Below are 21,614 nucleotides of genomic sequence, written 5' to 3'. Positions count from 1 at the left end.
CCAGAGTGGCCGTGTGGGCCCGATGGTGACAGTGTGGGATCCTGTGGTGGCCCTGTGGGACATGAGGGTGACCATGTGACACCCCAAGGTGACAGTGGGGGTTCCTTGGGGTGACAGTGTGAGGCCCATGGTGACAACGGTGTGTGGCCTGTGTGGGGCCCTGCTGTGACCATGTGGGGCTCAGGGCGACTGTGTGGACACTGGGTGACTGTGTGGGACCCGAGGTGACAGCGCTGGCCGCAGGCAGGGTGGGGGGGCGACTGCCCTGCTAGGCAGGAGGAGGCCCTGATCAGCCCTGACAGGGCTCAGTCTGGCATGTCAGGTTAATTAGGCGGCATAATTTTCGACATAATTGCGCAGAACAGGTCAGTAGATAATTAGTGACTTTTTGCCGCGTCTGACAGCTGAGGGCGGATGTTGGGGGAGGGACGAGATAGTTTTTAAAATGACACCAAGAGCTCGGGGACAGCCCCGCCACCACCTCTCCTCAGCCCCCAGGTGTGTGTTTCCTGCCCTCCGTGGCTCTAGGATTAAAATCCAAACCATTTCATACCCTTTTCTCTTTTCATATATGTATGTTTGTGTCGTTCTCATGCATAATTACTTTTTTTTTCCCTCCATAAGTCATCTGACATAGAGACATACCCAGAATCGGGGAAGCTACCCTGGAAGAACTGGGCCTGTGTCCCTCTGGGTGTCCCTGAAAACATCCATGCTCCAGAGTATATTGGTAAGGGTGGCAGGACGCTTTTCTTGCTCAGACCTGTCCTCAGCAGCCCAGACCCCTGTGCAAGAGCCCAGACTGGCATGGCTCCTCCATCTTGTGACACAGTGCTGCATGGACACAGAGCTATGAAGGGCGAGAGCAAACCCAGCCTGTGCGAGAAAACTGTGTCGCACGTGCCTCCGTGTAAAAGCATGCACACAGGTATTTATGGCGTACCTCAGGCAGGTGCCTTCCCACCCTGCCCCTCCTCACCCCCACACAGTCATACCAGTCAGCCTGGCTCCCTGGAGGCACTGCGCCTCTCACCCTGCTGCAACCTGCGCCACCGTCCTGCTAATGACACAGCAGCCAAACTGCCACAGGGACAACGTGCCTCTAGAAGCTGCAGCCTGGAAAAAAAAAAAAAAAAGCAAACACCAAGCAGCCCTAAATGTGCACAATCAAGTGATGAGTGTTTGCATTTCTGATGCTTTGAGGCCAGCTCACAACCCTCCCTCCACATAATATTCAGGATGTTTGGGAAGGGGTATTTTTCTTTTAATGGGATGGTGTAGTCACAAAGCTTTAAAGAAATAAATGAGTGAATCGTCTATGGTAATAGCAACATCCTATGAACGGAGCACAGTGACGAAGTTCAAGTCTATTTTTAAGCCTGCCTGGCAGCATGTAGGTGCAGACAAGAGCCCGTGACCCTTTCTGCTGTTCTGAAGCTATGGACATGGCTGATGTCTCTATCCCAGTTCAACATCAGGGTTGTTTCTGCTCCCGACAGAATATTATGGGAAGACAAAGAAGCCTCAAGCTGTTTTGAAGATTGTGCAACAATGCTTGGGAGCCTACCTGCTTTTGCTGGAGTGCTTTCCTCGCTCACACTTCACAGGATGGGACATGAAGGGAAATACAACCGAATCAGAAGGCCCTGGTAATTGGACTTAAATCCTTCCTATGCCCTGGGGGTGAGGTGGGTGCCTCTCAGATAAGCTATCTAATCAACTTTGCTCTTGAGTTTCATCTGGAAACAGATTGTTGCCGAAGTACACCACCACCTGAGAAGCAAACTTTGGGTTTTTTTGAAGATAATTGTACCAACAAAATCAGGGAGTGTGAACTTGCCTGAGGTAATAAGATCTCTTTATTTTTATTCATAGTTAATTCGTTCAGCCGAGGCGATTTCATGCCAGAATGCAGTCTCCAAACAGGAAGGACGATTGCAGTGCCTGTGCTGCGTGTATGCATGGTGCCTGCCCGGCAGATCGACTGCTGCAACAAAGAGCCATGAGCCACTCCAGACACATGGGAAAGATAAGGAAAAGGCTGGAGGATATCAAGAACCAGTCCCCAAAGCCGACAAAAGCAGATTTCAGCCACAACGAAAGCATAAGATTGGCCACCGACGCCTTCCTGGATGGTGGGACAGACTCTTACCTTGAAACTTTAAGCAAAGAGGGCGAGGTGGATTTCCTCTCCTCGGTGGAAGCTCAGTACATCAAGGATAATGCCAGGGAGTCCTATTATGCACAAGAGTCCGTGGCTGCCGACGGGGCAGCTGCGTCAAAGCAGAACGATGCCGGGTCGCTGCCTTCAGGGACCTACTTCCCCACCATTTCTGACAGCAGTGAGCCAGCTCTGCTGCACACATGGATTACAGCTGAGAAGCCCTATTTAAAGGAAAAATCCACCGCCACTGTGTATTTCCAAACAGAGAAGAACAGCAACATTAGAGACATCATACGCCGGTACATCAACAAGACCACTCAGGTATGGGGAGAGAATCTGCACTCTTGTCTTCCAGCTCCTAAAAAGGTCAGGTAAACGCGGTGTTGGATCCGAGCCAGCCTTGTGCATTGCAGTGTAGCTTTGCTCTAGAAAGTGGCTGTGAAGAGCCCTTTGTTGAAGACAGGCAGTGCTGTGCTTTTTTTTTTTTTTTTTTTTTTGTACTCACATCAACACCCTTTTATGCTGATGACTTAAAAAAAAACATTCCCTCTTGTTTTAAACTCCCATTAACCCAGCAGAGCAAGTGTGCCCTAGAAAGGGCAGCTGGGCGCTGGGCTCTGTCTCTTCTCATGCCTCACCAGCAGGTTTGCTCTGTTCAGACCATTGCACTGGTAATGAGAATTAAGCTAAAGCAAGCTCTGAGCCATTAGTGATTGTTTTGGGGCATTTGTGGGAGATGTGGGTGAAGGGGAGCCCAGAGAAGGGCATGTGTGTCTGGTGTGGCAGCAGCCATCCTCAGAGGAAGGAAATAATTCAGAAAAAAGACCTTTCATCCTAATACGCTGTCAGTGTCACTAAATATGCCACCTGGGCTTCACACGGAGACTCTGCAGCATAACTTGGCATGTGGGAAAGGTGCGGATGATGCCTGTGACAGCAGATAAAGTGACCGGGGGCTGCAGAGAGGTGCCGGCTGCAAGCGAAGCTGCCCACACGTTGGGAAACGCATGTGGGAAAGGTGCGGATGATGCCTGTGACAGCAGATAAAGTGACCGGGGGCTGCAGAGAGGTGCTAGCTGCAAGCATTGGGAAACCAGAAGCTGAGCAACTGGAGGGGAACAAAATGCGTCTGTCATGTGTGTTCTGGCAGCTCTCCTCTTTTCCTGGAAACAAAATATTTGACATTTCAGGGCTGTGTTTACCATCATCTGAGAGTTCTCCCATTGCATAAACTGGAGATGCCACTGGCAGTTTCACAGGGGAATGGTCAGGAACAAACCTAGGCTGCAGTGCCTGCTGTCTGGCCCAGGCTGCGGAGCCTGCTGGAGTTACAGATTTTTGCTTTGTTATTCTCCTGCAAGGGCAGGTGCTGAGTCTGATAACGCTGAGTGTGATGGTGGGAGAGAAGAATCCCCGTTGGCAACTGCTCTGTCAAAGCCTACAAGTGCTCAGCACATCAGGGGAATTATAGACCAGTCATGTTAGGTTGGTGGCATCAGAAAGATACAGTAACTGAAGAAATGTCTCTGGAATAATAAAATAAGCATCAGGTAAAGTCTCAACCCAGGCCAATTTTCTGTCCCAAGAGAAGAAAATTAGGGAAAACAGTGGGAAATGTAATATAAATCCATGGTTCATGTGACCTTGTTAACCATCTAATTTACAAGAGGAGCAGCACTTACAGTAGAAATTTGGCAGCTGCTTTTTGAGTACAGCTTTTCAATGGCAGCATTTATTAATTAGTATCTGATAAGGGCCCATCATGATAGCCTAGAATTTGATATATCCATTAACGGCTTAAACAACAGAATAAAGACTGCGTTTGTGGATTACATCAGACTGCAAAGGATTAGAGAGTAGTACTGTGACTTTAACACATTTGTGGGACAGGCACAAATCATAAAATGCAGTTTGGGCAAAAGCAGCAAGAAGTGCTGCAAGTAAGAGAAGAAAGTCATGTGCAGAAATATAAATTGAGAACAGCTGGTGAAAAAGCAGTACTAGAGAGAGTGGTCTGGAGTGACAGTGAGGCTGGGTGCAGCATTGTGCTGTTTAAAAGGCCAAGGTGGGTCAACAGTAAAGGTGGATGTGAGATCTTGGACATAACTGTGCCACTTACCTAGCACTGGCAAGGCCCTTTCAGAAGCACCATGCTTTGGCAGCAGGAGGAAGGTGTGGGATCCTCATTGCTCCGCAAATAATCTGGCTTGCCTGAACAGGACGCTGGTGGTGCAGGATGTGCTTAGTCTTGTAGGATTTCCTCATGGGGGCGAAGGGAATAAACTCACTGGCAAGCGTGGGCACAGGCTTTGGAGTAAGATTCAGTGCAAGTTGGAAGCAATTAGTAAGATTAATCTGCAGAAATATTGTAAAGTTTGTTTTGATTGAAGTGAGTGCAATTACCGAGGGTTCCCTTTCTAGTCAATGCAGAAATAGGCACCTTCTGAAGATAAGTCAGGTATTAAGCAGGCAGAATTGCCCTGAGGAGATGACCCTTTCCATGGATAACAGTAGACATCAATGAAGAGCAGCACCTTCATGAGGCTGTGCCCGACGCTGAGCACAGGACTAGAGTATGGAAGTGGGTTTGTATCACATCTACAGTTCCCTCAATCCACACTGGCTGGAGGCTGTGCATTTAAGTAGCTATCAGGGCATTTATGCCCAGTCCTGAGACTTTTACACATTGTCCTGCCAACTGGGAAGCATGGATGTATGGTTAAACTGAAACAGTTAGTTTATAAATCATTATTAAAAAAAAAAAATAGTCTGTCACCCCAACAACAACAACCACATGAGGATTTAAAGCCAAGACTCTTCCAGGTGTAAGTCATAACAGAGAAAGCATCATCCAGTGATTCTTGCTAAATGCACGTAACTTACAAAAGCTAGTCAGCCGTTTGGCAAGGGCTGCAGTCTCCTATTTTAGCTACATCCTTATTATTCTCTGATTAGTGTTTCAATATATTTCCTGGTGCTGAAATCTCACCTACAAATTCATGGGTGATCTTGTGTTTTATGATTAAAAGAGCTTAACTGGAGTGCATAGGTTGTGTGTTGGATCGGCTTTATATGAGCAATAAAACAATGAAGCAACGTGTCTCATCAATTCACTGATTCAGGCACCTGGGGAGAAAAACAGAAGAAATATCCACATATATCTCTGAAGGTTTGTGTTTGCCAGAATATTTTTTTACAACAAATAAACTACATTTCCATGGCCTCGTGGGCAATGTTGAGTTACGTGAAGTGATGCTGCTAATGCCTCTGCTTTTTTCCCCTAGGTGCTAGCTATCGTGATGGATGTGTTCACAGACACAGAGATTCTTTGTGACCTCCTGGAGGCAGCGAATAAGCGCATGGTGTTTGTCTACCTGTTGCTCGACCATGGCAATATAAACCTCTTCTCGGAGATGTGTGACAAGTTGCAAATTGCTGAGGATCTCTTCAAGGTACTGTGGCTCTGTGAAGCTCTTAGGCTCAGATTTATTGGCCTAACTTTAGGCACTCTGAGCTAGAAGCATGGCTATGCTAGGGTCAGTCTACCGTGTCAAAGGGAGCAAGAAATTTTAGGAAGTGAAGGCATTTCCATGAGGTCGTCAGGTGAAACTAAGCTGGACCCTGAAGTCTTAAACCCTGAACTTAAGTCCCCTAGCAGAGTTGCCTGATGTAAGCAGTACAACTGCCTCTGCTAACTCTGCAGCAGCTGTGGTCTGGCAGCTACGGGTGGCGGGCACACAAAACTCTTTTGCATGGCAATACCTTGGTTGCAGTAGGTGGTTTCTGATAAAACACTTTGTTAGAGCTCTCTTTTAAAGATAATGACTCAGATTTAGCTGGCTGTTAGCTTAGCTCGCCCTCTGCTCTGCCAGAGGGAACTGACTTTAAAAATAACCTCCTAGGGACCATTTCAGTTGTTGCTTGAGATGCTGTAGGGCACGTGTGGCATCTTTGTGGGGACAGCTGATACCATAGAGGCAACAGCCTTCTGGAACAGCAGCTGGAGGACGGGCAGGAGACCTAAGGGTGTCTTACATGCACAAGACACCTGCATTTCAACAGCTGAATTCCACCCCAAATGTGTAAAGAAACTGAAATGAATAAAACATGCTCACAACAGTGTTTGCATGTCTGTGAACCCCTACTCCTTAGGAAGAACAGTCCTGTGCTATTTATTGTAAGTATGCTGCTACAATACACAGGTTTCAACAACATGTGAGCCAAATCCTTGGTGCCACTCATTTACTAAGGCCTTGATTCTGCAAAGTATGCGTACGGACAGCAGAGTCAGGTCTGAGTGCCTGGCCTGCTTTAAATGTGCTTGCTCAGGTACAAGGACAGTGCAGAGCATCACATGGGCCAAAATGACCTGCTTCTTTGCTCACACGTGTAGTTGCATGCGATCCTGCTGGACGGCATTTGTCTGGGCTGCACCAGAAGAGCAGCACGTACGTCCTTGCAAGCCCAGAAGGACTGGAAGAGCAGAGGTTTTGCCCTGCTGTGCTGTGCCATAGCCAACGTAAAACAAGACAGCTTACAGCTAGAGCAAATTGTTGCTGGGGTGTCAGCGGAGGTAACAGACTGCTCTCAGCTATGGATACAGCTCCTACTCATTTCAGTAGCAGTAGCACCAGTTACCATTACACAGCACAGCTCTTGTCTGCGTGAATTTCCATGCAGGTACATTGAAACAAATAACCTTGTGGCAGGGGAGAGAGCTTGGCTGGGTTTCCTCTAGCCCCAAACCTTCAGATAAAACATTGGAGAGTCCATGAAGAAATCATAACAGACTTTGGGAAAGTGAAGAGCTAAAGGCAGTGTGAGGAAAGGCCCCTTTCCTTTTGATTTTTAATTTAAAAAAACATAATTCACTCTGGTCATTTTTTTTTTCTTTACAGAATATTTCGGTCCGCAGTGTTACTGGAGAGGTTTACTGTGCCAAATCAGGCAGGAAATTTTCAGGACAAATACAAGAAAAATTTCTTATCTCTGACTGGAGATATGTGCTCTCTGGATCTTACAGGTGAGATCAGCCATTGCAGTTCACGTCTAGGTGCTCTTTTATGATTTTCAGTATTACTTCAGAAAAAAGTGCCATGGAAATTTTTTATGGGTGAGAAGTTTTTTTAACAAAAAATCCTTATGTTTCAAATATGTGCCATTTTTCAATAATCCATTTAACTGGCTTTAAAGCTGATGCTAGTTCTTTATTAAGTGTGGTATTTAATTTAAATGTTCAGAAAATAACATAAACAACTTTGTCAGTGCAGCCCTGGAGCAGAACCAGAAATGTGTATGGCTTAATATTATGCTTTTCTCATTGTTTGGGTCCTCAGATGCTGTGATCATGAGACATGATACATTTCCATCTCCCTCAGGATCCCTTAATGTAGCATATGTCACTCAGCTTGTCTGAGGATTTGTTCTCCATGTGACAAGTTTAGTCATTAAAGGGAAAACAGAAATACTTTAGAGACATTGTTTTTTCTTGTGTTTCATTAACAGGTAGGCAGTATGTGTCTATGCGACTGTTGTACCTTCTCTTTTCTTTTTTTTCTTTTTTTTTTTTGAGCTGAGTCTGTAACTCTCCAATTTTGTGCTGCTGTAATTATTTCAGTTAGAGGATGTAGCATCACAACAACTGGGTTTTTAGTTAAGATCCAAGATCCTGCAGTCAGGAAATTTCAGGAGACTCTGAGCTTGCATCAAATAAATAAAGGTCCTAAACCTCATGGCTACGTAGATAAGCTTCACAAATGACTGAAGTGTGTCCTAGAAATACAGAGAGAAAGAGAAACAAATTACATAGGTGATTATTTAATTAAAAAGATGAGATTGTTTTTCTTAATCCCGGGTCATGATCTAGAAGCTTAAATGCCTCTAGTCCATTAAAGCTGTGCCACCAGGAAGGTGACACGACAATGGTAATGAAGGTAAAAGGTGAATATGTGGGGTTAGCGGAGGCCGCAGGAGCTCAGCTGTCCACAGAGGTGAGCATCCAGTTTTCAGTCAGTTTCCAAATGAACCATCAGATAAAATGAGTGGGTTTTTTAATTGGCCGCTCTGTGGTGTTCTTGGTTTTTTGGTTTTTTTTAATCCCTCACCAAAGATGTGTAAAAATGCAACAACAGATTTATTTAGAGAGTAAAAGTGATGGATGTGTGGAAGAAGAGGTACAGAATAAGATCTGTTTTCTTTAGCCAAGAAGCTTCCTTTTGGCTCCTTTTTTCAATCCTAAAAAAAAAGAAAAAAAGCCTTGGAGTCTTGTGCAGAGTCACTTCCATCATTCTCTACTGCTCTTGCAATATCTTCTGACCTCAAGAGCCTTGTCAAACTACATAATGCCCTATCTAGCAAGCAAGCAGAAGGGGTGGTGATGAACACATCTATACACAATTTAACTTCATCATGCTCAGCACCAGTTGCAGATTCACGTAGGTTATAGCTGGCTATCAGTGTGGCATTTCTGTAGGCCTGCTAGCTCTCACTTTATTAATCTGACAGTTTTCTGTTATTCCTAAACCTTCACCAGCCTCTGCAGGTATAAACAAGAATTATGTTGAGTAGAGCAGACTCAAACTCTTCTGCAATGCATTTGTTGGAAATCAAACTGGAATAGATCTTAAAACTAATGTAACAGCAGATTTCACCAAAGTGCTGTGCTCTGCATGACTTTGTAACAGCGATGGGGAGAACAGGCTGAGGGAATAAAACAGCCCTTCAGGACATACTGCTCTAAAAGGGACCCTGGCTCACCACTTCTAAGCCCAAGTGTTTGGGGACAAAATATATTTGCCTAATGGACAAGAGGATGTAGCTGGCAACTAGTTAGAGGCAAAGGAACCACCACCGTGTCTGAGGCATCTCCTGCTCTGGAGCACTTTTTAAAACCCACATTAAAAAGCCATCGCTTGGGTCAGTGCGGATAAGCACGGTCCTGCCACACAGGGCAGGCTGGAGCTGAGCAGCTTCTGAAGGCCGTTCCAGCCGTGTGTCTGCACAAGTGCAGGCATGAGTGAGTGTTTTAAGTCACAGTTTTCCTCTCAGTTTTTACTGCCTGTGTCTGTGGTGTGGGGTTAGGATGCAGTATTTCATTTTGCTGTCTCTGTGTCTCTGTGTCACTCTCCTCCATCCTGTGATAACTATGTTATTCCTTTTTTTTTGTTTTTCTAATGAATGTGAAGTTAGATAGTGCATGAACTCGGTGCTCCTAAAGAAGGCAAAATGAAAACAGCAGAAAGCATAGACCTTGATCCTCAGGGGCAGCTGAGCACCTCCCCGGCTGCCTCGGCAGAGGCAGTATCTGACAGCTTACACTGGGGTGCTGTGCTGAGAGCATCGGGTCAGGTGGGGCAGGCTTCTAACGGAGAGGTTATCTCACCAGCAGGCAACACTAATGTGTAGGTTGATTCAAACCTGGGCTGAGCTGAAAAACCCAGTCCTTCCATTTCAGATTAAATGTGTGTCATGCTGCCTGTTACGGCAGCGCTGTAAACACAAGGGAGGAGAGCATCCCTCGTGAACTGCAGCTGCAGTAATTCAGAGGGCATGCTCAGGAAAAAGAAAAGTCCAGCACAAATGAAGAGTGGACAGGAGACTTATTTTCTTTTTTTAAAAGTCATTTATAAGTGTAATTGATTTTTATTTCTCTCACAATTTTCTTTTATAAACTAGATATATCTCTGGCACATAGTATAAACCTGCCACTCCATGCCTCAGCCCTGTCATGAGTTTGTAACCTTCAACGTAGATATCCCAGACTGACTGCGCATGGTTTTGTGTTTGTTCCTGGCTTATCAGCCCCTTAACACTTAGATGAAGGACACGCAAAGGTTTAGAGAGTGCTTCTTATTGAATAAAAGCAGTGTTGAGCTAGCACAGCAGATGTTACCCAAACAGTGAGGAGTTAGCTTGCTGTGTTTTTACCTCAGCTCCCAAGGTTTTGTCTGTATTTAGAATGATTTGAACAAAGCAGATGAGAAGTACCGGTATTGTAGTAACTTACTCTATATTTTCTTGTGCAATCATAAAATGTAAAGTACATATTGTAGGGTTTCCTGGTGGCACTGAACTAGTGACTTCTTCACTCCTCCCCTCCCTCCTGAAGCAACAGTATAAAACCAACATGTGCCCCAAACCCAACCTTCTGTAAGAATTCCCCGAATGGGCAGATGTGAATCATCTGTCTTTATTCCCTTAGCATCAGCTCCAGCTGTCAGTCCCACTGAGTTTCACAGGAGTTGTGTCAAAACGTGACAAGAACAAGATGTAAAGTGCACACACAGCCACATCTGGCTCTCAGCAGTCCTTGTGCAAATCCAGTGTAGCTAATAAAGTCATGCAGGAATAACCAGGGCAGAGTTTTGCCAACGCAGAATAACCTCGGGTTCATCTCCAACACTGCTCTGTATCCTTTGCTGCACAGCTCGAGCCCCAGTCGGCTCAGGGAGTAATTACATTTCAGTCTCTCAATTGTGCTCATTTTATTGATGCCGCTGCTGCTCAGACAAGGCAGCCTGCACAGTACAATCAAACTGGTTTGTAGTTTTGTAAAAAAGCACAAATTTATATTTGCTGCGTGGTTTAGGGAAGCACATAAAAGAAAAATCATTTAAAAGCTAGGGGTATCCTAAGGTGGGTCTCTGGACTACCAGAATGAAAACAAGCATGGTGCTTCTCCTTTGCTTTACAGAAAAATGTTATTTTTATTTTTGGAAAGGCTGTAGGAAATATTTGTAATTTAATTTTCTCTCTAGTGAAGAAGATAAGCATTTGTCCAACACATAAAATCAGGTGTGGCAGTTTGTTTTGGGAGAGTGGAATGTGACAGGGAGGTTGGGTTTTTATGCGTTTCCCTTGACCAAAGCAGACAAAGGTATGGCAAAATGAAAGCAGGAAAAAGATGGCTATTTTTCACCAGTCTTTCTAATGTGAGTTTTGAGTGGGTGAGAGTTACCAACTGGAACAGCATTCTGCAGGGAAGGTGTGTGCAGCCAAGACATGGTAAGGCCTTCATTTAAGCCTTGTGCATGGAAGAGAGGTACCTAGAAGAGGGATCTAAACTCCTTTCTGTGGAACAGACCCAAATCTTGGGTATTGTGTCTGGCATTTAGTCCTGCAGTGCCTCTGGATCAACACTCCCTTTACGCGGTTGTATAACTTTACAAAGTTTCTTGAAGGTTTTAGAGGCAGCTGCAATAACAAAGCTTGATCCAAGTCAAAGAGCACTGATGTGAACTGACCTGAAATTCAACTGTGACACCATCTTCATCCTGTGTTCAGACAAGAAGCTTCAGCAGTAAAGCGCATTTGCCTTTCGCACTACCCCTGCGGGGATCGCTAGCTCCTAATGGCTGACATTAACGCCAACCCTTACCTTGTCTCTCCTTCCAGCTTCACATGGTTATGTGGCCAGGTTCACCGCAACCTCCTCTCCAAGTTCACGGGTCAAGTTGTGGAGCTGTTTGACGAAGAGTTCCGACACCTTTATGCACTGTCCAAACCAGTGAGGGGACCGAAGTCTCCACCGCGCACCATGCCCTTCCTGTTCAGCAAGAGCTGGGCCCCCCAGCGCAGCCTCCCCGACAGCAACGAGGGAAGCATCAACCCTCTTTCTGATCCCTTCAGCAGCCTCTCAGCTGGCAGCACCCACCAGACCAAGCAAACCCCAAGAACCCTCATGTTCAGCAGCAGCTTCACCCCGCAGTCACCTCTCCACAGGGTTAATTCCTTCCACGGCTTTGTCTCATTCACACCTCCCACACCACCGGCGGCCATGCAGGCTAACTACTATCCGCCACACTACGTGGCTGATAACTCCGCAGTTCTCTATAACAACATGAACATTTACAGACCTATAAGACTTAGACAAGAGGAACCAAACAGGACAGGGTTAAGCTCACCCTGGAGATGCTTCCACAAAGCTAACCTGTTTGCATAATAACCACCTTGTTTTGAATTGCAAGTAAAGGTAGTGAGGACCTGTTTAGCAATCTTGTGTACTGATGAATATAGAAATTCTGTATAATACAAAAGGAGGATGATTTCAAGCGCTTGTTTTGTTTTGCTGCTTAGGGATGCTCGTTTCCCTAATAACAAAGCCAAGCCTGCTAACATGTAAACCTTGGGTGCATCATGATCCCAGGAAGAACACATCTAAACAATGCTGCTCCCAGTGCACCACTGCTGCTGCCTGTCACCTGCCCTCGGTAGCATTGTGCAGCAGAAGATTTAGGTGCTGAACTGTTTTTCATGTGGCCAGGCACCTGAAAGTGGGGTCACAGTTTGTTACGATGCATTTTATGCACTTGCATAAGGAGACTGAAGGCTGCCATTTACATGCCAGACTGAGGCAATGCTGGCAGCAGCGTCTACCTCGTGATGTCATCGCACCTTACTCTCGATTTAGGAGGACTCCTTTAGGGCTGACGGGGAAGCAGAGTATCTACCATCACATTCTCTCTGAGCTGATTGCTTGAGGTGCACAGCAAGGATGTCTGTTCGCAGGGCTCTAGGAAGGGGCTGCTAACCACGACACGGACAGCTGGAGTTACAGAGGACATCTCACAGGCACTGTGTGCTCACTTCCACTCATCAGCAACACAGGTGTGTGCCAGCACACTTTGTTACAAACCTCCAATCCCACCAGCTCAGAGCAATTTTCCTCATTGCAGAGCAGCTGTGTAGATTCAGACTGGAAAATGGAGCTGAGTAAGGACACCAAGTCCTACTAGTAACACACGGGGACTGAGTTCCATTTCATTTAATAGCACAGGGATCTTGGAAATCCTCTCAGTGGTCATTTGATTGAACATTAAGTTAGAGATAATGATGCTTTATTTCAGAGTTCTTCAAGGTTTTCTATTTTTTAAAGAGAAACCGAATGTCTGTGGTACCCATTGAATACAGTTACAGAGAGAGTTACAGAGGTGCAGCAGCTGGAACCGAAAGCAGAACAACTTTTTGCCAAAGTAAAAATGAAAGAAGCTTCTGTAAGTGAAAGGCAAATAATAGTAAGAAAATTCATGAAACAAAGGATTTTCATCCAAATCCCAAAGTTTCTAGATGCCTAACATATATTGATTTATCAGCAGATTATTTTTTTACACCTGCTTTATATCGTCTTTCATCTGACTCCAACAGAAAACAGAAATCTAAACACATTTGCACATCTGGCTCATTTTGCCTGACTTCTCACCTGCTCAGCAAGGAATACAATTTAATTATTTAGGCTCTGAATGATGAAAATTGTATGTGGCAGCAAGATCTCAGGTAAGGAGAGTTTCTCATCTTTGGAAGAGCAATCATTTTGAAAGTACATGGGTAAGCTTCACAGAACATTATGAAAGGTGCAGGATGGGCACATCCTTCACTAGCTTTGGTGTGGACATTTTTACCTGTGATATCAAATTTTGGAGTCCAGAATAACAATAAACTATTGCATATAATTGTAAATTCTGTACATAGTAACATTTTTTGCATTTCTTGGGAAGAAGGGAAAGTTAATTTTCATTCCTATGAAAATTCTACTTCATTATCTAAATATGGCAACCATTGAAATAAAAGAGACTTTCATTAAAATCCCTCTGAGAATCACTTTGTTTCTTCATCTTCGCTTGACTTGTGCACCTTACTATCTTCTCTTCCAAAAGCTAAATGAGTTCCATCCAGTCAGAGCCCCCATGGAGAGGAAACACATTTTGTTTCTTCTGAAATCAACAGGAACAGAACTAAACATACATGGCCCCCCAGCTGTCACGGTTCAACCCAGCTGGCAATAGGCACCACACAGCTGCTCGCTTGCTCCTCCACCCCCAGTGGGATGGGGGAGAGAATCAGAAGAGGAAAAGTGAGGAAACCCATGGGTTGAGGTAAAGACAGTTTAATAGGCAAAGCACAAGCTGCGCACAGAAGCAAAGCAGAACAAGGAATTCATTCACTGCTTCCCATGGGCAGGCAGGTGTTCAGCCATCTCCAGGACAGCAGGGCTCCATCACACGTAATGGTTACTCGGGAAGAGAAACGCCATCACTCCGAAGGTCTCCCCCCTCCTTCTTCCCCCAGCTCTATATGCTGAGCATGACGACATATGGTATGGGATATCCCTTTGGTCAGTTGGGGTCAGCTGTCCCAGCTGTGTCCCCTCCCAGCTTCTTGTGCACCCCCAGCCTCCTCGCTGGTGGGGTGGGGTGAGAAGCAGAAAAGGCCTTGGCTCTGTGTGAGCACTGCTCAGCAACAGCTAAAACATCCCTGTGTCATCAACACTGTTCCAGCACAAATCCAAAACACAGCCCCATGCTACCTACTGGGGAGAAAATTAACTCTGTCCCAGCCAAAACCAGCACACCAGCCTAACTAAGATTTTTCTTCTAAATTTGGTTTAGTTCCCTGATCCCACTGTGGCCCAGCTGGGGCTGGCATGGAGGGGGATTTGGGGAGAAATTTGTAGACCACTGCCTGTGAAACCTTCATTTCCTCAGGCCACGACCCATGAAATCCATGGAGGATGGATCTCTTCTCATCTCTGTGGGGCAAGATAGTTTGCCCACAGAAGTTCTGGAGAACACAGCCGATGAAGAGTAGGAAAGGGACAAGCTGATACCCCGGCAGGAGCACTGCCAGTTAAGAAGAGCTGATGTCAGCCCTGGATCAGGGATACAGCTTGTGCTAGTTCAGATGACAGCTGAATTTGAACATCAAATGAATGGAATTTCAGTTTTGGTGGAAAACAATCAGAGTTTACAATTTCAGCAATGAGTTTTGCCAAAAAAACCTTACAGGCCCCCGCAAGCTTGATCCCTCGGTGACGAGGGGACCTCGTGGTTACAGGCAGCTGCAGAAGGTCGTGGCAGGATGCCAACACACCTCGTCCGTCTGCTGCAGGGAAGGGCACGAATAGGCACTGCTACCACCCAGTGCACCCCCAGCAAGTTTGCGGATGAAACCAAGCCGAGTGGTGCCATGGATTCACTAGAGGGAAGGGATGCCACCCAGACAGGACTGGAAAGGCTGGAGGAGGGGGCCCATGTGAGCCCTGGGAAGTTCAACAAGGGCAAGGCCAAGGGCTGAGGCAACCCCCAGTATCAACGCAGGATTGTAAGCAGCCCTGTGGGGAAGGACTTGGAGATACTGCTGGGTGAGAGCTTGGACATGGCCCAGCAATGTTTGCTCACAGCCCAGAAAGCCAACTGGATCTTGGGCTGCACCAAAAGCAGTGTGACCAGCAGGTCAAGGAGGTGATTCTCCCCCTCTGCTCTGCTCTGCTCTCATGGGACCCCACCTGGAGTACTGCGTCCAGCTCTGGGGACACACCCTGAAACGCCCCTAATTACCCTCCAGAGTGCCCCAGCACCTTATCCAGGCTCTGCAGGGGCCCTTGCAGGGCCAAAATTACCCTCCCGAGTGTCCCAGTGCATGGGGATAATCCTTGTTACTGTATTTTTGGTCTCTTGCCTATTTTGGAGAAAGATGAAGAAGATCTAGATGTGGGTGACGGGGGCGAAAAAGCTTAAATAAATGTAGCCTATACAACCCTCCAGAATATCTACAGAAGTGAATTTGCACTTAAAAAGTGATTTTTTTTAGACTTTTAGATTTTTGTAGAATGGGGGGCCCTCTGGAGGGCAGCAGGGGCCTCGCACAAGCCCCAGCAAAGCCTGGGTGAGACGCTGGGGCACTCGGGAGGGTAATTTCAGCCCTGCAAGGGCCCCTGCAGAGCCCGGATAAGGTGCTGGGGCACTCTGGAGGGTAAGTAGGCCCCTACAAAGCGCAGCAAAGGTCCCTGGGGTTTTCCAGAGGGCACTGTTGGCAGTGGTGGGGACCATCATGTCAGGGCTGGTCACTTTGCATGTCCTCACCCTGGGAGCAGAGAGCAGAAGGAAGTGCAATGGCAAGTGGTGTTGCCCGAGGGACCGTCCACACAGGCATCACTCACGCAGAAGGAAAGCATGGGGAGGGGGGGCACCTCAAGCCCACTGCTGCCCCTGCATTTGCACCCTGGAAGTAAGCTGAATGAACAGGCTGGGCTTGGCCAGGGCATTCCAGAGCGTCCCCATGTCCCTTCCCAGCCTGAACCAGCCCTGCAGGTCTGCTGGCTCGGAGATGCTTCTGCTGGTGACCTGCGAGTGTTGCCCATTAAAGCACTTCCGAGTAGGCTGGGAGGGGACAAGATCTTGGGAGGGGACACAGCCAGGACAGCTGACTCAAACTGACCAAGGGGATGTTCCATACTATTTGACATCTGCTCAGCAACAAAAGCTAAGGGAAGGGAGGAGGAGGAGGGGGACATTGATTAATAATTTGTCTCCAAAGCAACCACTACTTGTACTGAAGCCCTACTTCCTTGGAAGTGGCCGGACATTACTTGCTGATGGGAAGTAGAGAATAAAATCTTAGTTTTCCTTTGCTTCCATGCACAGCCTGGGCTTTTTGCTTTATTAATCTGCCTTTATCTTGACCCACAAGTTTTTTCCGTCTGATTTTCTTCCCCCTTGTCCTGCTGAGGGGAGTGATCCAGAGGCTGGGTGGGCACCACGCAGCCAGCCCAGGTTAACCCACCACAATGACTCTCGCTAGGGCTCCCAGCTGCACCTCCATCCCTGAGGAGTGATGGAGCAACAGATCCTGGAAACAACTTCCAGTTTGTCCTGTGAAGGACGAGAAGGTGATGGGGAGTAGTCAGCAGGGATTTACCCTGTGAGGCAATTCTGACTTATACCACATCACATACGATGCAGGAAAGTCAGTTAACTCACAGCAAATGAACCTCACAGGGGCCAGTGCTCGATGGGTGTCCCCTCCCAAGCTCCAGCTGGCCACTCATCCCGACAGAGAACTACAGTTCAAACTACTGAGTCCTGAGGTACTGTCAATTTTCTTCTGGTTCCCCAGAATTTCCACCAGCGGTGTACCCCGTTCTACCTTACCTGTTGAACCCCCCATGACTTGTGCTGCCCCCAGTTTTAGTACCTTTCCCAGGGAATGCAGATACTGCAAGGACAATTGGGTGAACTCACACAGTACCGTTGCCACAGGTTGTGAACCTGCAGAGTCCCACCTGGGCTGCCAAATTGTTACCAGAATGGATTTGCTTGTAACAACTCTTGATTCCTCATAAGCAAACTTAAGACTACTCACGTATTCATTTTTGCAATGACATTGCCTGTGCAGTGGTGCAACCCCCCCCTCTCCTGGGCCACTTGATGCTGGTGCGACCCTTCCCCTCCTGGGTCATACACCAATTTAGGGTGAGTCAGGAACGGGCTGTGAAGCTGTGAAACCAAGCACCGCAGCGCTCCTTTGGTGTCCCTGGTTCCTGCTCCCCACTGTGGTGGTGAACCACAGCGTTGGGCACCCCTCCATGTACCCAGCTCCTGCTTCAAACAATGGTGACAGTAAATCACCTCCTGACAACCTCCTGTACCTGCAGCTGGACCTGTGCCTGAGGGGGATGATACACTTTGGCAGCTTGTGTAACACACCAGAGCGCTGAATCAGCCGAGGTGGGCTGAAATGGAGAAGTTCTTGACAAAAGTCAAGTATCTCAGACCCTGGAAACAGCAACCAAAAAGGAGACCCTTTGAGCTCTCCCGGATGGCAGCGGGCTGTGGCCAGCACCTCCCTGAGCCGGGACACCTCTCAGGACCAACCAGGTCTAAGGACCATCTGCTGACAAAGGCCACGACAGGCCTGGGTGAAGTCTGACTTCTCAAGGCTCAAGCATTGCCCGCTGAGGAATGCTGATGCACTGTATTTGCTCTAAACCCGAGAAGGGGGAACTTCTAACTGTAGGCTAGTCTCCTCTATCTACCTCTTTTATAGAAGGAGAAGAGAGAACCTTTTGATTATACACTTGCTCCTCTGCTTACATATTTTCCTAGATCCAAATATACTTTCGTGCTGATTATTTGTCTGTCTCTGTGTTTCGCATGCTTTGTACATACACGTATATATATTTAGGATACACTGTAGTAAGTTAGTGTGAATCTTGTCATTCTCAAATCTGTAATTAAGTCCCTATTCTAATAAAAATATATTTTTACTGAATCACTTTGTTAATCTTTGAGTTAATCAACCATTAAAAGCTGATTAAAACCTTTGATTTACCTCACACCATTAATAAAGCTTAAATTGTTGCTAAATTGTAACTGTGTGAGACATTTCATCTGCAGCAGCCTGCTGATGGAAAGTAGAGAACAAATTTTTTTTTTTTAAATCTTTGCTTCCACAGACAGCCTTTGCTTTTTCTTTATCAAACTTCCTTTATCTCAACCAACTAGTTTTTTTTTTTTAATCTGATTTTCTCCTCCCCTGTTGTGCTAAGGAGGAGGAGTGATAGAATGGCTGGGTGGGCACCTAGCAGCCAGCTGAGGTCAATCCACCACACAGAGACAGGACAAGTGGCAATGGTTTTAAACTAAAAGAAGAGAGCAGATTTAGACTGGACATAAGGAAGAAATTTTTTTATGAGGGTCGTGAGGTAGTGGCCCAGGTTGCCCAGAGAAGCTGTGGATGCCCCATCCCTGGAGGTGTTCAAGGCCAGGCTGGATGAGGCTTTGAGCAACCTGGGCTAGTGGGAAGTGTCCCTGCCCATGGTAGGGGGGTTGGACTAGATAATCTTTAAAGGTTCCTTCCAACCCAAACCATTCTATGATTCTGTGATGGAGAAAACTGTGTTAATGCCGGTAGTTACAGCGCTAACATGTTCCCTCACCTCAAAGCCAGCGGTGTTCAAACACTGAATAGCAAGACACACAATTAGATTGCGTTTGTACACAGCAATCGTTTGAGAAGCATCAGAACCAGGGTCAGAGGGTCCTTGCCAAAAGGTCTGTAATACGAATAAGTGTTAAAACAACAAAATCAAACCTCAGTAACTGTTAATGTATTCTCACGTGCAGTTTGTAATACTAAAATTTGGTATTTGACTCAGCGTGGAGTACTGGTGCATGTACTGATACCAATAATAATATCGTAAGAGCCAAAACATGAATAAATATATCACAGGCAGATGTAGAATTATGCAGAATGTAGAAGCAACCATGAGGCATCCAAATGCAAGATGGAAATGCAAAGCCCTTCATGAGATACGATCAGAAACAGAAAACTGGAGTTAGAAGTGGCATGCCAAAAAAGCGAGGAGCGGGCCAAAAAAGGAGGAATTGAAGTAGCTGAGATGAGATGATAGATAGTTAGGCACAGGCAGGACAAAGGAATATTTCATAGCCTCAGTGCAATAAACACTGGTTACTGGGAACAGTAACTACGCGACACATTCAGAACAACATTCATGTTGTTTTCTTTGCAGTAGTTAAAGCCAACATTTTTGCTTTATTGTTAGGTTTGAGAAAATACTGCCTGACCTTAAGAACTGCCACTTGCTTTCCACTCCCGGAGCCCTGGGGAGTTAACTGTTGTGTTGCCAGTCTAAGAGACAACCTCAAGTCACGCAATCCGCACGCACACCAGAAAGTTTCCAAATCACTTTGGCTAGCTGCTGTGTATTTTGGACATCTCAGTCACAAAATGACAACATTCGGCAAGTATTTAATTTGCTGCTAAAGCAGCTCCAGAGCTATTTCCTCTTTCTAAACTGTGGAGCCAAATCATTTGGCGAGTTCCCATTAAATACCTACACAGACCTGGTTCCACAAAAGCTGTGTTCTGGTGTCCTGACTACTGAACCTACTCCAGAGCTGGGGCAAAACAAATTATAGCCTTTTTATGTGGCTACTCACGACCCTAAGTTTAAGAAGAAACCATGAGAGGTCCTTGTTCCAGTTTTTTGCTGACATATTTGGCATTAAGCTTTCCACGTTTGCTATGTCTTTGCTGTAAGACATCCTCTGTTGATGCCGACATTGTAATTAATTTACAGCACACATTATGGACCTTCTCTACTGAAAACTTATGACACCAGTTAAGTCTTAAAAGCATCCCCAGCCCTTCAGGTGGGCTTCACCGCCATCCGAATACAGTGCTCTACACATGCACACAAAAATTTCCACCTAGCAAAGCATATGCATGACTAAACCAAATATTCTGTAATACCTTCTGAGGGCAGTAATGCTTACCCAAGTATACTTGCCAAGTCATCATCTTTCATAACAAGCTGACCAGGATGTGGTTTAATTGCATTAGGTCACCAAACTATCAAAGATAATTTGACATGTCTTAAGGCAATATTCCATTTTTCCAGAGATGTTTCACAGACAACTTAGCAGAGGGCTATACCATACCAAGGGTTAGTGACGGGTTCCCTAACCAGTATCTTCAAGCTTTAAAATTCACCTAAAAGTAGCAGATACAAAGCATGTTCACATTTGGTAAATTACCATTCAATTGTGCATTATTTAAAATTCAGCACTCTTTAGTACTTTAGAAAGAAAACAAGGAAAGATATGAAGAGAAGTCACAGCAAATCATATCTAAGGGATTCCTGGTCTTAAACTATATCCATTAAAGAACAGTTTTACAAAAAGCTACAAAGAATTAAGTCTCACAGTTTAAGAGAAGATGGGGGAAGAGCACACCTTGTTTGCCTCAAATGTAAATTATTTCAAGAAAAAGAAACTACAGATAATCTCTGCCTTTTTCTGTAGAAGCCCAAAGCACATGGCATCCATGCTTCAGAAAGTAAAGCAAAGTGGTGTCATTATCAACTGAAAGCATAACATAAGGATCTGTATGATACAGAAACAACACTGCCAGTTTTCACAGCAAAGATCTCTTCCTTGCAGGATTTTACAAAGGATGTGATCTGACTAAACACACTTCAGTACAACCTTGACAGTTTTTCTCCTCCCTCGTCTAAGCACGCTGAAAACAAGACTATAGCTAGTTCTAAACCTGCAAAAAACACTTAGCTTTGAAGAAAGAAAATCACCTTCCAGTTCTAAGTTAAATATTTATCATTTAGATTTTTTTCCTAAAGCATATGGAATTATTCTTATTGACAATTTCTCAGTATAAATGTATTTAAGATTTCAAGCTATCCAGCTCTGAACAGGAAATCACTCTGATGTCAATTAGTCAAGAAATATTTTAAAAAGGCATTAAGAAAATGGCTAATTCCATGGCTCTAAATGCAACAACATAGAATTTAATACCAAGAAACTTTCAAACTGGACATTGTAAAGGAAGCCTTCCATCCCACAGGCATTGCAGGCTCCAAAAAATCACAGATGCTTCAAGCATGGTGAGATTTATGATGGAAAGCTACCTCTGAAAGCTGAACTGAAAGCTTGATTTTGTACTGGATTCCTTATTATTTCAAATGCAATCAAATCAGTGAACAAAGAAAATTATGAGATGTTAAAGAGTTTAAATGCAAATATTTATATACATTCTTCAAAGATATACAATAAGAATTCTTAAAAAATGTAATATGAACTTTATTGCATATAACATTCCATAATAATTTGGAGATTTGACAATAAATACAACAAAACCT

The 21,614-nt window shown here is 45.5% G+C and overlaps 1 protein-coding gene across 1 annotated transcript; it reads left to right on the top strand.

The window, feature by feature from the left end:
• Positions 1-1,909: 1,909 nt before the first annotated feature.
• On the top strand, positions 1,910-12,104 carry FAM83A (family with sequence similarity 83, member A). The gene is made up of 4 exons (XM_010086712.1): positions 1,910-2,485; positions 5,449-5,616; positions 7,063-7,187; positions 11,558-12,104. Exons 1-4 carry the CDS (start codon positions 1,910-1,912, stop codon positions 12,102-12,104), a joined length of 1,416 nt encoding a protein of 471 aa, XP_010085014.1.
• The last annotated feature ends 9,510 nt before the right edge of the window (positions 12,105-21,614 follow it).

Source organism: Pterocles gutturalis, unplaced genomic scaffold (genome assembly GCF_000699245.1).
Source record: "Pterocles gutturalis isolate BGI_N339 unplaced genomic scaffold, ASM69924v1 scaffold18106, whole genome shotgun sequence".
NCBI classification, from domain to species: Eukaryota; Metazoa; Chordata; class Aves; order Pterocliformes; family Pteroclidae; genus Pterocles; species Pterocles gutturalis.
Note: the sequence above shows the minus strand (reverse complement) of the source record. Positions and strands in the feature narration are given on the sequence as shown.